This window comes from Rhineura floridana, chromosome 4 (genome assembly GCF_030035675.1).
Source record: "Rhineura floridana isolate rRhiFlo1 chromosome 4, rRhiFlo1.hap2, whole genome shotgun sequence".
Taxonomy (NCBI): domain Eukaryota; kingdom Metazoa; phylum Chordata; class Lepidosauria; order Squamata; family Rhineuridae; genus Rhineura; species Rhineura floridana.
The window spans coordinates 70,491,666-70,504,731 of record NC_084483.1 but is presented as its reverse complement, the minus strand read 5'-3'; the positions used below and the strand labels follow the sequence as shown (position 1 = coordinate 70,504,731).

At 41.7% G+C, this 13,066-nt stretch overlaps 1 protein-coding gene across 4 annotated transcripts in view; it reads right to left on the bottom strand.

The window, feature by feature from the left end:
- ANKRD6 (ankyrin repeat domain 6) overlaps positions 1-13,066 on the bottom strand; it is a 128,939-nt gene that overhangs the window by 25,015 nt on the left and 90,858 nt on the right. For 2 of the 4 annotated variants that reach the window (XM_061623322.1, XM_061623321.1), the window contains one exon: positions 7,603-7,725. The exons of 1 other annotated variant lie outside the window; for it this stretch is intronic. In XM_061623322.1, coding sequence (XP_061479306.1) covers positions 7,603-7,725 — 123 coding nt within the window. The remainder of the gene's footprint in view (positions 1-7,602; positions 7,726-13,066) is intronic. One more of the 4 variants, XM_061623323.1, reaches the window with a different exon arrangement.

The following is a 13,066-nucleotide window of genomic DNA, read 5'->3' as shown; positions in this document are numbered from 1 at the left end:
ATCGTACTCAAAGAGTGCTTATCAATGGTTCCTTCTCAAACTGGGCAGAAGTAACGAGTGGGGTAGAACAGGGCTTGGTCCTGGGCCCAGTGTTCGTCAACATTTTTATTAACAACTTGGTTGAGGAAGTACAGAGCATGCTTATCAAATTTGCAGATGATAAAAAATTGGGGGCACAACTAATACCGTGGAAGACAGAAACAAAATTTAAAGGGACCTTGATAGGCTGGAGCCTTGGGCTGAAAACAATAGAATGAAATTCAACAGGGATAAATGCAAAGTTCTACACTTGGGGGGGGGGGAACCAAACACCCGGTTATAAGATGGGGGATACTTGACTCAGTAATACACCACGTGAGAAGGCTCTTGGAATGGTCATTGATCACAAGCTGAATATGAACTAAAAGTGTGACGTGGCTGCAAAAAAGGCAAATGCTATATTAGGCTGCATTAACAGAAGTATAGTTTCCAAATCACGTGAAGTATTAATTCCCTTCTATTCAGCACTTGTTAGGCCTCATCTTGAGTACTGCATCCAGTTCTGATCTCCGCACTTCAAGAAGGATGCAGACAAACTGGAACAGGTTCAGAGGAGGGCAACAAGGATGATCAGGGGACTGGAAACAAAGCCCTATGAGGAGAGACTGAAAGAACTGGGCATGTTTAGCCTGGAGAAGAGAAGACTTAGGGGAGATATGATAGCACTCTTCAAGTACATGAAAGGTTGTCACACAGAGGAGGGCAAGGATCTCTTCTCGATCGTCCCAGAGTGCAGGACACGGAATAATGGGCTCAAGTTGCAGGAAGCCCGATTTCGACTGAAGGTCAGAAAAAACTTCCTGTTAGAGCCATATGATAATGGAACCAATTACCTAGAGAGTTAGTGGGCTCTCCGACACTGGAGGCATTCAAGAGACAGCTGGACAGCCATCTGTCGGGAATGCTTTGATTTGGATTCCTGCATTGAGCAGGGGGTTGGACACAATGGCCTTATAAGCCCCTTCCAACTCTACAATTCTATGGTTCTATGATTTCCCCAGGGCATTCAGGAATCTAGTGGATTCTATTAGTGTCTGGGGGTGGACCATCTTAATCTGTCCACCACCCCTGCAGGAGAGGATAAGAGCTGTAAATCAAAACTTCACCAGGAAGTGGTCTAATCATGACAATGGGGTGACATCCACACCCCCATCTGCAGAACACCCCTTCCTTCATCTGGAGCAAAAATCAAGTCCAGGCTGTGCCCAGACCTATGTGTCAGGTCTGTGTCAACTTGAGACAGCCCCATGATCATCACTGAGGCCATGAAGTCCCAAGCTGGAACACTACAGGCATCCTCAGCATGGACATTAAAATCACCCAGGGCTCCTCCAATACCACAGCCGAGATGGCACCAAAAATGTTCAGTAATGATCAGAGAAATTCTCTTGCTTTTGGTTATAAGGTGATTCACAGATTATAGGCCTAAGCACCAGAACAGGATTTACAGTTTATATCTGATTATTCCATATTAATATGTCTAATGCAGAAATAAGATGATACTCATTTTGTTAATATGATCTACACACACAACCTTGCATTAGTAGCAGAACCTCTGCCAATTTGTTGTAGGGAAAAGGAATTTTTTAAAAAAAGATTAAATTATAAAAAATGGTAAAATCAAACCACATTTTTCACTGGGATATACAGGACTGAAGAGTGACAATGATTTCCTGCAGATCAAACCCAAAGCAAGAGCCTGCTGTTGCAGATAGAATGGATCAGACTGATGATTATTTCATAACAAAAGACCCACTTGTTCAACCGTTTGGTAGATTTTTGTTGTAACAATTATTTTAATTAGATCAAAGTGACAGCAACAAGAAAAACTAATGAAGTTCATTAAAAGACTTATTAAACATGCTGGCATTTGAGGAAGACAACATCTGCTCTTGGTAACATCTCTCTCCAATTAAAAGGAATCTCAAGTCACAAAGCAGGAAGTTGCATTTCCAGTGCCGTAACAACAAAGATTAATTGAAATACAAGCCACATCAAGGCAGAACACTCTATAAAATAGTTATCCAGGCCAGCTTGTTTTGGGTATCACAGTGATGTGTTTGGTTGTATATAAATTGGTTGCACCAGTATATATCTGGGCATGATAGGACACAAGAACTACTGGGAGTAGGGTAGGATTTTTGCTCAACGCAAAGGAGAGCAACTGTGTTTTCAAAAGATTATAGGAAAGAATTAGGGTTCTGTTCCTCCCTTAGCCTGACTGTGTCATGTGCTGTTGAGGATGGAGGTGGAGAGCTGAAGAAGGAATTGTACAGTCAATTGCTGTAAGCACCAGTTAGCCAAAACTGAACAATAAGAGCTATCTATGAGGCATGGTACTTTTATTAGTTAGCAATTAGTACATCCATCTATGCTCCCTTATTTTCATGTAGAAACTATTTGTTGAGTACAAAGTCACTCGCAGCAGGTCAGTAATTTTTCTGAGTCCAGAACTGTGTAGTTGTTGGCCTTTTAAATCCATTCAGATAACATACCAGTTCAGTGTGTAGCTGAAATACATGCCCTTGTGGTCATAAGCATGGAAAACAGAGGCCTGGTTCCTAGCATAGGCCCAGTTGACACAGCATGGTGAATGACAGTTAATAATTTGCAATGAATACACCTTTTTGTGCTGTTTATCTGCTCCCAGCTAACATGCAGGGAAAATAAATCAGTCTCTAGATTAGAGTGATATTTGAATGACGGATCATGGTTTGTTTCACACCAACAAACCACAGTCAGTAAACCTTGGCTACAGACTCTGATTTGTTGAGAGTGAAACAAATCCACAATCCCTGGTTCGGTTGTAAGGTTAAGCCAGGGACAGTTTGTTTCCTCCATGTGCTGACAGAGAGGAGACAAACAGACCAGAAAGGTATGGTCATGGTAAACCATTAACTATGATTTTCAGTGATGTGTGAATAAAGCCAGTGAGAATGAGGTTCTTCTGAACTTAGTTTCATCTATCCTTGAAACTAAATAACCATCTATCTATGTGAGCAGTTATCCCAAGATAACCCCTACAATCACTCTGACCTTTGTGTTGCTTGCGTTGTTGCAAGGGGCCAACCAGACAGTGTTGAAAAAGTAAGCTACGTTTTGTAAGATCAGGAGTTCATGGCTCATTTGTCTTCAATCCCAAGACAAATAATAATGGGAATAACAGCAGACTTACTACCTCTGGTTCTATAAAGTTTCATAAAGCAACATAATGACCAGTGAACTACCCAAAGCTATCAACAAAATATTTGTGCACAAACTGCAATACCATCCTCTAGAACAGGGATGGCAAATGTGTAGGCCTCCAGGGGTTGTTGGACGACAACTCCCATCATCCCTGACCACTGGCCATGCTGTCTTGAGCTGAAGGAAGCTGGCGTTCAACATCTGAAGGACCACAGGATCCCAACCCATTTTAGATTGTTATTGTGCAAAGAATTCCTGGAAAGTGTTTTATTTAAATAGGGTAATCACAGAACATGTAGTGGGACTCTGTGTGAAAAGTACATAGGTAGGTAACCTTTTGCCAAAGCATCATTATAAAGCCAGACATGCAACCATGCACTTTTAAAGTAATTCTGACATGCCAGATGACCAATCCAAATGCTACATGCAACTGTGTCAGAGAGAAGTTGAAGTTAATGGTTCTAACCTCCTTCTCTCTTTGCAATCTTCTAGGATCTTTTCTAGCCTTTCTCCTCTGTTTTTTCTTATTTTTTTCTTCCTTGACTTCTTTAACCAGGGCCACTTTCCCCTTGACTATTTCTGAGGTATGTGCTGTATGAACACTCATTGACCAATCAGAGATGGCATCAGGATTCCAATAAGGGCTTGCAGGATTAGCAGGGAGAAGGAAAGAGTTACTTCTTGGGGTTTCATACTCTACAGAGCTGGTCTCCACAGGCTGAAATTCATAATAATCCCATTCAAGGCCACTGGATGTCATTCTTCAACTAATGATAAGGTCTTTTATAATATGTTAACGATCAACATCTGTAGAACATGAAGTCAGCATTTTAAATACTCCACAACATTTTTTAGAGTTTTTTTAAGCTATGTAACATTTGGCAGATGGAAAGTTAATTGGGCGATTGGGTATTTACTATATGGGATATAAAAAGAAGATGGTTATTGACTTTCACAGCTCACTGAAAATAACAGCAGGACAAATGGCAGTGTTTTGAAAGTTGAGACTATTCGCAATCCAAGAGACTGCAGAACTGTGTTTCAAGGTACACATTTGAAAATAAGTTCTTTCTACTGTAAAAGAACCACCATTGTGTGGTTGTTAAGAGTGCTGGGACAAGGACTGGGAAAACCCAGATTCAAATCCCTATTCACCCATGAAGCTCTCTACTTGCTTCACAAGATTGTTGTGAAGATAAACTTTGGGAGGAAGAATCATGTACACCACCTTGAGCTCCTTGAAGGAAAGGTGGGATATAAACCCGGTCAATCAACATAATCAATACAAATATTTCAAACGAGGTATAAATGTAAATTTACATTTAAATGTAAAAATCCACAGATATCTTGAGTGAAAACTAATTTAAGTTAATGGCTGTAAGTAATTTATTTCAGTAGGTCTGTTCTTAGATATCACCCTTATCTAAACCTTTATCTACTTAGTTAGATATCACCCTTATCTAAACAAAGAGGCCGTTTTTGACAACTGAATTTAATCTATGTAGTAAACAAAGTCTTGCCGGGGAAGGGGAGAAGCTATAGGAAGAAAGAATGTGATTACTTCATCAAACGAATATGCCTCCATTGTACAACTTGTATTTAAGATGGCTTTCAAATGAAAACCACTTGATTTTTTTCTCCAGCTAGTAGCATTTTGTTCTGAGCTCAACAACAGTATTCATGCTACACAGATTTTATGACAGTCAAAATCTGCCAAAAACTGTGAAAAGAAACTCAATGCTTCTTTCAATGTTCTTTTAATTTTAAGGCTGATTAAAAGATATTATTCCCATGAATGACAAAGAGCAATCCACACGGATATAAAAATCAATGGTTATTTCCATGCCATAAAGGATTTTGATTCCTCTCAGAAATGTCCCTAACATCATAAATGCAAGCATTACCATGGGGTTCCCGCTTCTCAATGGTGTGACTGATGTGAATGTGGGTGGGGGTAGAGTTGCCAGCTCCGAGAGAAGCAGAACCAAATCGAACAGTGAAAAAGATGAGAAAGGGTTTGGGGTAGGATTTTGGCTCCCTCAAAGCATTCATTTCACACTGAATGTTTACATACGTTTACATACGTGCACATTCAGCACAGCTTAGTTCTGAGCTTCCTGGAGGAAGGACGGGATACAAAATTTAAAAAGTCTTAACGGATGTTTGATGGTGCATTTTAAAAGCTCTTATTTCACTTGAAGGCACCATCCATCCTTTATTTTTGCTTACATATATTTTTTAAAGGATCTGGGAAAGCATTCCTTGCAGATTTTGAAAATATGCCCCCAGGGAGTCATCTACAGTGCCATTGTCTTTTACCATCACCCTTATATGCTGACTGATAAAAGCTTTAAAATTAGGGTGCTTCCGAATGGGTAATGCAGCTCGAGGAAGTGGACAAGGTGCTTGGAATGGTGCGGGCGACCACGTCTGCCCTTGATCCTTGCCCATCTTGGCTGGTGAAGGCCAGCAGGGCTGTAACCACCGGCTGGGCCAAAGAGGTGATAAACGCCTCCTTGAGAGAGGGAGTAGTCCCTGGTAGTCTCAAGGAGGCAGTAGTGAGACCTCTTCTAAAGAAACCTTCTTTGGACCCAGATATTTTGAACAACTATAGACCGGTGGCGAATGTCCCTTTTTTGGGCAAGGTCTTGGAGAGGGTGGTCGCCGGCCAGCTCCAGGCGCTCTTGGATGAAACCGATTATCTGGATCCGTTTCAATCCGGTTTTAGGCCTGGTTTTGGCACTGAAACAGCCTTGGTCGCCCTGTATGATGAACTTTGTCGGGAGAGGGACAGGGGGAGTGTGACCCTGTTGATTCTCCTTGATCTCTCAGCGGCGTTTGATACCATCGACCATGGTATCCTTCTGGGGAGGCTCGCGGAGTTGGGAGTTGGGGGCACTGCTTGGCAGTGGCTCTGCTCCTACTTAGCGGATCGTCGCCAGAAGGTAGTGCTTAGGGAACATTGCTCGACACCCTGGACTCTCCATTGTGGAGTCCCTCAGGGGTCGGTCTTGTCCCACATGCTCTTTAACATCTACATGCAGCCTCTGGGTGCGATCATCAGGAGTTTTGGAGTGCGTTGCCATCAGTACGCTGATGACACGCAACTCTACTTCTCCTTTTCACCTTCTTCAGGTGAGGCTGTTGATGTGCTGAACCGTTGCCTGACCGCGATAATGGACTGGATGAGAGCTAATAAACTGAAACTTAATCCAGACAAGACTGAGACACTGTTGGTGAGCTCTTTACCTGCCCAGATGGTGGATGTTCAGCCTGTTCTAGATGGGGTTACACTCCCCTTGAAGGAACAGGTTCACAGCTTGGGGGTCCTTTTTGACCCTTCCTTGTCGCTTGAGGCTCAAGTGGCCTCGGTGGCACGGAATGCGTTTTACCATCTTCGCTTAGTAGCCCAACTACGCCCCTATCTGGACAGTGACGATCTCGCCTCAGTTGTTCACGCTCTGGTAACCTCTAGACTGGACTACTGTAATGCGCTCTATGTAGGGCTGCCCTTGAAGACCGTTCGGAAACTTCAGCTAGTGCAAAATGCGGCAGCCAGGTTGTTAACGAGGACCCGCTGGTCTGCGCATATAACACCTGTCCTGGCCCGCCTGCACTGGCTGCCTATTTGTTTCCGAGCCAGATTCAAGGTGCTGGTTTTGACCTATAAAGCCTTACACGGTGTGGGACCACAATACCTTGTGGAACGCCTCTCCCGCTATGAACCTACCCATTCACTTCGTTCAATATCCAAGGCCCTCCTCCGGGTACCAACTCATCAGGATGCCCGGAGGTTTGTTATTAGATCTAGGGCCTTTTCTGTGGTGGCCCCCGAACTGTGGAACAGCCTACCTGTGGAGATACGCCTGGCGCCTTCGGTACTTTCTTTTAGGCGCCAGGTTAAGACCTGGCTATACTCCCAGGCATTTTAATGTTCAATGTGTTTCATTTAATTTTTTTTTTCGTTTAACTTGTTGCTGATTTTATTGTAATTTTATTGTAATATTGTATTTTAATCTTGTTTTGTTCACCGCCCAGAGAGCTATTCGCTATGGGCGGTTTAAAAATGAAATAAATGAAATGAAATGTATTGTAGGATTGGTGCTTCTCCTGCATGCAAGTTTTTCACCCCTCCCCCCACTTAGTCCAAATTTACTTTTCTGTGAAAAATCTGTGTCAACTAACCATTTGTGATATCTGAACAAGCTGTATGCAATATTAAGCTGCTGTCTGGAAGTACCCTTAGTAAACAAAGCAATCATCTGTTCTGAAACAGATGCAGTCTCTAAGGGAGATAACTTCTTGCAGTATTCTTTGGACTGCTATTGTGGAGATGCAAGTGCTTTCCTTGCTGTAAGAATGGTTACAACTACTCACATCATCCTGAAGATCCACATCACAGCCTGCTTTGAGCAAAATCTGGGCAACATGGAGATGACCCTTGTGAGCTGCAAGATGGAGAGGTGTCCGCCCATGCTGTAAAGCAGAAGGTAGCAAGTGCTGAAAAAAATTTAAAGCCAGCTGCTGGTAGGCAGCACATTAGCAACCTTATTCCATGCAAATTTGTATTAAATAAATTTAGCAAATATATGTACTTTCACATATATTCTCTTCATAATCGAGTACCTACCCTTCCCCCTTTCCTCGAGTATCAGATGCTCCTTATTTTCACTGTTTCATCCATATTTTCATTTCAGGGCTCCAATGCATACAACAGATGCTCCCAATTTCCACATGCTAGAATTCCATTTACTCTGGCAAACCAACTCCACCTAGGAAGTGTTCTCTCTAAAGAAGCAAACTACTCTACCATTGTTGGCATATACAGAACATCCAACCAATAATAAGCAGTGTAAAGTATCACTTATTTCAGTAGATGGGATTTAAGAATATGTTTAACTCTGCAACTGAAATCAATGGAACTTGAACAGCAATCCTATGCATGCCTACTTAGAAATAAATCCCACAGATTTCAATGGGACTTACTCCCAGGTAAGTATTATAGAATTAAAAGTGCTTAGCTTTGTCTGGATTGGGTCCGCATTATTTTCCTTTCCCAGCTTTTATATATATATATAAAATTGTTCTTGAGAGGGAGAACAAAAAAATAATTAATAGGGAATATAAAAGTTCTGTGGACACTGAAATGACAGAAAATGGAAAAAATGCATAAGAACCTAAGAATAATCCTGCCAGATCAGGCCAAAGGGCCATCTAGTTCAGCATTCTGTTTTCACAGTGGCCAACCAAATGCCAGTCGGGAGTCAGATGGGTGGCCATATTATCTGTTGTTTTTGGAAAAGAATCAGTGTGGAATCTATAGAGAAGTGCTGCGATCAAGATACACACATGATTTTATTTGTTTAAATAAAACACACACAAGCAATTATAACGCACAGGAAATAAAAGGCAGCAAGAGCTTAAAAACCTTTAAAAAGCCACCAGCAGGACTAAAAGTAGATCTAGAAAGAATGGGAAGACAGAAAGGCCTTTGAATGCCTCCAAAAATGAAACAAAGCAGGCATCAGAAGGACCTCTCTGGGGAGATCATTCCATAATTGGGGCACTGCCACATGATGAACAATTTGGGATCATGCACTAATTGCAAAAGTGGATATTTCTTTTAATGTAATATATGTTCTACTAAAAGGTTAGCACTCTTCTTCCCCTTGAAGTTTCTAGAAACTGATATCTGGAAGTATACTCCTGTGAAGGCAGAGCACAGCCATTTTGGCTAGTAGCCACAGATAGCCTTATCCTCCATTACTTTGTCTAATCCTTTCTTAAAGCCATCCAAGCTGGTGGCCATCACTCCCTCCTGTGGGAGCGAATCCCATAGTAACTATGTCCTGCATGAAGAAGTACTTTCTTTTGTCTGTCCTGAATCTTCCAGCATTCAGCTTCTTTGAATGTTCCCATTATACACTTCTATCATGTTGCCTGTTGCTCACCTTTCCTCTAAATTAAAAAGCCCCCCAAAAGTCATTGCTGACCAGTAATCTAAATATAGACACTTTCACCAATATTAAGGCTTCCTTTATTATAAAGCAAAAATCCGACAGTGCAATAACAGTTTTAACATGCCCACTAGGTTCACTCCTAAATTCTGCTATGCTGACAAAAAGAATAGCGGTAGCTGTACTGGTGCTGCAAATTCACCCAGGTGCTGCAAGTAACACCTTTGGTATGTACCACCAATGTAACCCCTACTCTGGTGGGATGTTGCAAACACAAGGAGAAAAAAACCCACAGTGTTGCAATCTGGCAATATGGCAAGAGAGGAGCAGGATTTACTTGAACAGCCTATGTTTACTAAGAGATTTACCGTTTACTATGTTTACCATTTTTCAACAATGGTGTAGTATTACATCAGAAAACGAAGTAACGCAAGTAAAAACACTGACCCACCCATCTCTACCTCCCCTTCTGCCTACACAACCTAGGGTGGCCAGTTATGCATCACTAAAAAAAGGGGGGGGCAAAATAAGACATGGATTTGCATAAAATTTGCATGACCAACATATTTACATACATGCAAATTTTAAAATACTTACTATAATTTAAATAGAAAGACAATAAATGTCACCATAGTGGGGAAGACACTGGCCAGGTGACCTCTGCGCCTGCACAGTCTGCTGTCCAGCTGCTAACTGTTGATACGCAATTTCAACCCTGCTCTCCCTTCTTATGGTTCTTGATACCACACTTGGATGGATCACCCTTCAAATAGAGGACACCTTGAAATAAAGGTCGGCCTTTTGTAAAGTAGGGCATATGGACACCTTACCACAACCACAATGGACAAGACGTTTCCAACTAACTCAGCAGCCAATCATGGCAACAGTACAGCAATACCTCAGTTAACAAAGTAGATGCATTCCTGGACATTACTTCATTAGTAGAAAGTTTGGTACTAGAAGCAGGATTAACATGAAAAGAATAGGGATAGGTTCCTACATCCACTCATAGATGGTGGGAGCAGCTTTAAAGAGTGCCTACCCGGCACCGTCCCCCTCCCTCTCCTTTTCCTAATCTGAATCCTTTTGGATCCTTCCTTCCCCAGCCCTGGGAGAAAGCAAGAGATCTCTTTAATGCAAAGCAAACACACGAGCTAGTCAGTTTCATCCTAGCACAGCACAGGCACAGACATCAGTTTATTGATAGCAAAGCAAAGACACTGGCTAGTCAGTTTCACCTTAAAGCAAAGGTACAGGCTTGAAAGTTTATCCACACACAACAATGCAAAGCTTGTCAGTTTCACCTTTAAAAATCAAAAGGAGCTTGGTTCCTGGAGGGTTCCTTAACTGAGGTATTACTGTATATACATCCCAGAAGCAATGGTTACATAGATCACATATAAAGATGCACAGCATGGAGCCACATTATGCTGCCTCCATGGACTGGGATTTGTGACAGCATCATGATGTTGTAACCCTCACCACAATTGACTGGTGACTGTCTTGCATGGATACTATGGGGGCATAATTGATATGCAACACCATGTTTGGGTGGTGGCAGCAGAGTTGCTAGGGATACTTGTGGGAGTGGCTGGCTGTGTCCTATGTTATCTCTTGTTTCTACAAGCATTATTTTGCTTTTTACTTCGCTGCTGGGAGTGCACAGGATTGTTACAACATTATGAAATATTGGCGAAAAGGCTGCCAGCATAGTGAGATCATAATTGTGGTCAGCCTACAGCAGGTTTTGTTTGCCTCTCTGTATGTTACTGTTCATGGATATTATAACCACAACTTTGAGATATATCTAATGAGAAAAACAAAACAAATCAATCCTAAGATTTGATTTTCATCAGTCAAAATCTAGAGATCTTCACGTGAACTCACACTTCTGAGCAATGATGTTCAGGATTCTCAGCATTGTCAGAAGAGGGTGAATGGAATCAATGCTTGAAAGTAACAAATCATCTAGCTAGCTAGCTAGCTATCTACAGGGCCTTGCAAAAGTAATCAAACCCCTGACCAATGCTCTCATATTACTGAATTACAAATGGTACATTGTAATTTCGTTCTGTATGATATTTTATTTTGAAACACTGAAACTGAAAATCAATTATTGTAATGTGACATTGGTTTATGTTGGGTAATGTTTGTAAGAAACATACAAAACTGAGACATGTTGGTTGTATAAGTATTCAACCCCCATACATTAATATTTGATAGAGCCACCTTTTGCTGCAATAACAGCTTTAAGTCTTTGGGGGTATGTATGTATCAGCTTTGCACAAAGTGTCGGAGGGATTTTGGTTCACTCTTCTTGGCAGATTCACTCCAGGTCATTCAGGTTGGTTGGACATCACTTGTGGACTGCAATTTTCAAAGAGCACCACAGAATCTCAATGGGATTGAGATCAGGACTTTGACTGGATCACTGTAGGACATTCACCTTTTGTTCTTGAGCCACTCCAATATTGCTTTGGCCTCGTGCTTGGGATCATTGTCCTGCTGAAAAGTGAATTTCCTCCTAAGTTTTTTAGTGGACTGAAGCAGGTTCTCTTGCAGTATTTCCCTGTACTTTGTTCCATCCATCCATCCCTCACTTTTAACAAGATGCCCAGTCCCTGCTAATGAGAAGCATCCCCACAGCATGATGCTGCCACCACCATACTTCACTGTAGGGATAGTATGTCTTGAGGCATGTACAGTGTTAGGTTTGAGCCACACATAGCACTTTGCGCTATCTTGGTGTCATCTGACCACAACACCTTTTCCCACATTGCAGCGGAAGCACTCTCATGATTTCTGGCAAACTCCAGACATGCTTTCAGATGGTAATTTTTGAGTAACGTCTTCTTTCTTGCCACCCTCCCATATAGGCCAGTCTTATGCAGAGCTCTTGATATGGTTGACTGGTGCACCATTACTCCACTCCCAGCCACTGTAGCTCCTTCAAAGTGATTGTTGGCCTCTCTGTGGCTTCTCTCACAAGTCTCCTCCTTGTTCAAACACTGAGTTTTGAGGGATGGCCTTTTCTTGGCAGTGCCTGGGTGGAGTGATCCAGCTTCCACCCCCTGATTATTGATCCAACTGTGCTCACTGGGATATCCAAACACTTGGATATTATATTGTACCCTTTTCCTAATCTATGCATTGGTATTACATTATCTCTCACTTCTCTATAGAATGCTCTTTGGTCTTCATTTTCCTTCAGATCCACAGCTGGACCAATGATCCTTCAACAGTGGGGGTTTTATCCTGACAATGTGACAGCAACTTTAATGGTTCACAGGTGGAGGCCAATGGTAAGGTAGCTGTGTCCTCGACAGGGCAATTTCCTTCATCTGTGTAAACAGGGAGTTTCCACAGCACAGGGGTTGAATACTTATGAAGGCTACATGTTTCAGTTTTTTATGTTTCTTACAAACATTTCCCAACATAGAACCAATGTCACCTTACAATTGATTTTGAGTTTCAGTGTTTCAAAATAAAATATCATACAGAACAAAATTACAATGTACCACTTGTAATTCAGTGATATGAGAGCATTCGTCAGGGATTTGATTGCTTTTGCAAGGCATGGTATCTATCCATCTATTATTATTATTATTATTAGATATATATTCCACCCTTTCTCCCAGTAAGAGCCCAGGGCGGCAAACTAAAGCACTAAAAGCACTTTAACACATCATAAAAACAGACTTTAAAATACATTACAACAAAGCAACCATTAAAAACATACTAACACAAAACATCTTTAAAAACATTTTTAAAAGCTGCAAATGTCAAGAATAGCTAACTTTGATCAAGCTAAAATGGTTCAACCAGAGAAAATTCTGGGAGCCTTGTGGGTCCCTGGGACACCCTGTTGAGAAAGATCCGTGGCT